This window comes from Merops nubicus, unplaced genomic scaffold (assembly GCF_000691845.1).
Source record: "Merops nubicus isolate BGI_N331 unplaced genomic scaffold, ASM69184v1 scaffold40518, whole genome shotgun sequence".
Lineage (NCBI taxonomy): Eukaryota > Metazoa > Chordata > Aves > Coraciiformes > Meropidae > Merops > Merops nubicus.
Genome location: NW_008624468.1, coordinates 1 through 3935, shown reverse-complemented (window position 1 = coordinate 3935; position 3935 = coordinate 1). Strand labels below are relative to the sequence as shown.

The 3935-nt window shown below is 46.1% G+C and overlaps 1 protein-coding gene across 1 annotated transcript; it reads left to right on the top strand.

Annotated features, from left to right (window-relative positions):
* Nucleotides 1-628: 628 nt before the first annotated feature.
* LOC103777821 (myosin-7-like) lies at nucleotides 629-3188 on the top strand (the record flags this gene model as incomplete). The annotated part of the gene is made up of 4 exons (XM_008945381.1): nucleotides 629-799; nucleotides 2316-2420; nucleotides 2500-2595; nucleotides 3054-3188. Coding segments are annotated over 4 exons (507 nt in total), but the record flags the coding sequence as incomplete, so codon positions are not given.
* Nucleotides 3189-3935: the final 747 nt, after the last annotated feature.

The following is a 3935-nucleotide window of genomic DNA, read 5'->3' as shown; positions in this document are numbered from 1 at the left end:
AGCCCCTGTAACCATGACATTATAGCATCAAGTCATGGTGAACCTGCTGGCACCCACCAGCAGGATGCCCTCCAGGGCAGTGCTGCGGGCTCCCCTCTTCTCTCTCTGCCCTGTCACATGGTGACAGCTATCCATCCCTGGTTCTGAAGATCTCAACAGGCACAAGGTTTTCACTGTAGTTTGAGATACTCATGATGATTTCATTGGCAAAAACTTCTTAGGAGTCTTTGGCAAATTTAGGCACCCAATAGCCAGATATTGAAAATCACTTGGGAGCTAAGGGTTACGGAATGATAGCTGGTGATACTTCAAGATGCCCTTAATTTCCACTAACTCTTAAAATATGAAATTTTGGTACTGTCATGTACATGCCTTAATTGTGGGTTTTAGTTTTTTTGGGTTTTTTTTTTCTTGTCATCAACCCTGCCCATTTTCCAAGGCAGACTAGGTTTAGAAATACAGATACCAAGAAACAGTGATCATCTGTAAACGAGAGACCCTTAGCACTGCCATGGCACTGACTGAGAGAGCCATACACCAGTGTGAGCCTGGACATTGCTCCCAGGGAGAGCACAGAACTGCCAGGGACACAGAGGCATATTCGTAACATAACTCTGCACTACAACAGGCAGCCATGATGGCAGAAGAGCTGAAGAAGGAGCAGGACACCAGTGCCCACCTGGAGAGGATGAAGAGGAATCTGGAACAGACGGTGAAGGACCTGCAGCACCGCCTGGATGAGGCTGAGCAGCTGGCTCTGAAGGGAGGCAAGAAGCAACTCCAGAAACTAGAGGCGAGGGTATGGTGAAAACAAGGGTAGGCTAAGGTCATGTTCCTCAGTGGGTCCTTGGTTGCTGGAACCTCTTGGGAAGATTACAACAGGGATAACCCCAGGTACCTCCAGCAGCTTTGGCAGGAGTTACACTGAGTAGTCAAGCATTGTACTGTGAGTGAGGAACTGAAGAATGACCTCGTAAAAATGGAGTGGCCAAAAATGGTGGCAGGTGAACACCAAGACATAAATGGTAACTTCTCTAGGGAAAAAATAATTTAAAACATACTTGGGGATGAACTTAGAACTGGCAATTATAGCTCAGTGAGGAGATCTCAGTCTCATCCATGACTGTCCTCAGAAAAATGCTAATTCAATGTGCAGTAGAAGCAAAAACCCGAAAGAGGAAAGATGTTTGGCTTCACTAGGAGAGGCATGGAGAACTAGACAGAACAGCATCACTTGCACTCTATTAAATGTACCATGTGCAGTTCTAGTCTTTGCAACTCAAGAAAGATCTGACAGAGAAGTGTCCAGGGAATGGCAACTGAGTGGGTGGAGCCTTAAGAGGAGAGACAAGCAAGGCTAAGGCTCTTCCATCTGTACAGGACATGGCTGAGGGGTGGGTGATGCGATCAAAGTTTACAGCATCATGCCAGCAGTGACCAAGATGTATTTTGAATGGTTATTATTAAATGCATAATACAAGAAGGACACATGATGCATATCAGGACATCTTCACCTGGAGATCAGTTAAATCAATGACCTTTTTGAACCAAAAAGGATTAGAAATGAGCAGGTTTATAGACATACATAAAGCGACAGACATAGACACACCACCCCACTCCTCTAATGACTGTGGAAGATGTAGAAGTGTGATGGGAGTAGACAGCGGCCAGGTTTCCATGATGTCCCTAAATAGTGTGCGCTGCTGTCACTTCCAGAGGCTGAGCATTGGGCTAGGTGGACCATTTGCCTGACCCACGTACTGCACTCTTCAGCTCTTCCTGTTCCAAAATACAGCACACCTAACTGGGAATTAGGTGCTCTTGGCTTTGAAGGGAAATACCTCCACAGAAATAAAAACATTGGTATCCAAGTTTGACTTATATACACTGCAGAAGAGGCAGGGAGATATGGGAGGTTGTTAAGGACTATGCATGAGGATGAACTGTATGTGAATGTGACAAATGAAACAGATTTTCCCCATTTACCTGGTGGACATTGTCAGAACCCTCCCTTCCCTGATTCAATTTCCTCTCCTCTGACAGATTTAAGCCTTATTTTGATTATAAATGCCCCAGGTATGCACAGCTAAGTTCCTTCTGGAAATAACTATGGATTTGAGCACTCTGTCATCACTAATGCAGCATGGTGAGCAGCATTAGCTAGTCTAGCCCCAAGAGGCAGCTGCAGGAAGCTGCTCTGCACTGCCACTTTCTCCACAGCCATAGCCCACAGAACCCTGGTTTGCAGGATCCTGCAGCAGGATCAGCAGCCACTCTTGGCAGCTTGCAGTCTGCACCATGATCCTATTTTTCAGATTCATGAATTAGAACACGAGCTTCATGCTGAGCAGAAACGAGGAATAGAGTCACTGAAAGGTGCTCGGAAGTATGAACGAAGGCTGAAGGAGCTCACGTACCAGGTATTTCAAATCCTCTGCCCTCTTACATGAATCACCTTGGTCCATCTTCCACAGTTGACTTGATTTTCACCTCCCACAGTCTGAAGAGGATAAGAAAAATATTCTCCGGCTCCAGGACCTGGTGGACAAGCTGCAGTTAAAAGTGAAAGCATACAAGAAACAGGCTGAAGAAGCTGTGAGTGCAGGACTCTTCTTAAAACTTTGTGGGCCTGGGGTGGAGATTACCAAAAGGTCTGGGCTCCTAAGTTCATTACAATAATTGAATATTCAGTTTGACTGGGCAGCTATGGCCACTGTCTTTGAATATTCCTTGCCTCATAAAGGACTGTGACTTCACAGCTCACCACAGAGCAAGGCACAGCTGTAGTTAGCCTGGAGTTGTAGCACTTTCAGAGCCACACTTGCCAATTTTCCTAGCTGGAACGGAGCAGGACTAATTGTTCTGTCCCAAGCTGAGTGTTCATGTTGTTGGCAGTACTAGCTGGAAATGCACGGAGAGCTTGCAATGCAGGGATGTAGCTGAGAGGCTACACAGGTGATGTTACTGTGGTGCAGCCACAGGGTGTTCCATTAATGGTAACAGGGCGATGTCAGTTTGTTGTCATGTCACTGATGGCACTGCATGGCTTCCAGGAAGAACAGGCAAATGCCAATCTCTCACGATGCCGCAAGGCCCAGCACGAGCTGGAAGAGGCTGAAGAACGAGCCGATATTGCTGAATGTCAGGTTAACAAGTTGCGAGCCAAAAGTCGTGACATTGGAGGACAGGTGAGTTGGAGGCCTGCAAGAAGGACTATTTCTGTGCAGCAAGCACCATAAGGATTTCAGACTGAATACCTGGCAGCCACAGCTGTATTCCTCCCCCTCTTGCACTGGAGCGCCTTCATAAAGGCAGGCCAGAAATTGTTACTTGTTCAAAACCAGTGGGTTTTGAAAGTCCCTTTGTTGCCTACTAAGGGAGACCAGATATGACTGACTCTAAGAATCCAAGTCTTTCAGTAGAGAGATTTTTTTTGCCGGTAATATGGCAGAAACTTTGCAATAGCCACAGGCCTGAAGCAATCCTACAAATAATTCAATTGTTCCGACAACCTCAACATTGTCTTCCTTTTTTTTTTTTTTTAGAAATCAGAGGAATGAGGCTCCTCATCAGAGCTGCAGCAGGCTCTCTTAGAACATAGATTTCTGTGCAGCCAATGGAGATACTCATTACTTGCTTCAAGTAACTAGGTGTGCATGTAACTGATCTCTGGCCTTGTATTTAGCCAACCCTATGCAGAAGCTGTGAGAAATAAAAATAAACCTGGGTGCACTCTGGTGACTCTTAAGTGCTATTGGTTTGTTATGAGATTGACAGTGAGCATTTGTGGATGGATGTGGCAGGTATGGTGGTGGTGGTCCCCAAAGTCCACATTATGTTCTATGCAGGGAAAAGGGATCCCGAGGCAACAGGAACACACTTGTCTGTTGTTTTCCACGTTTTCAAATTCCCTGCTCCAGGAGGGGGGCGGGGGA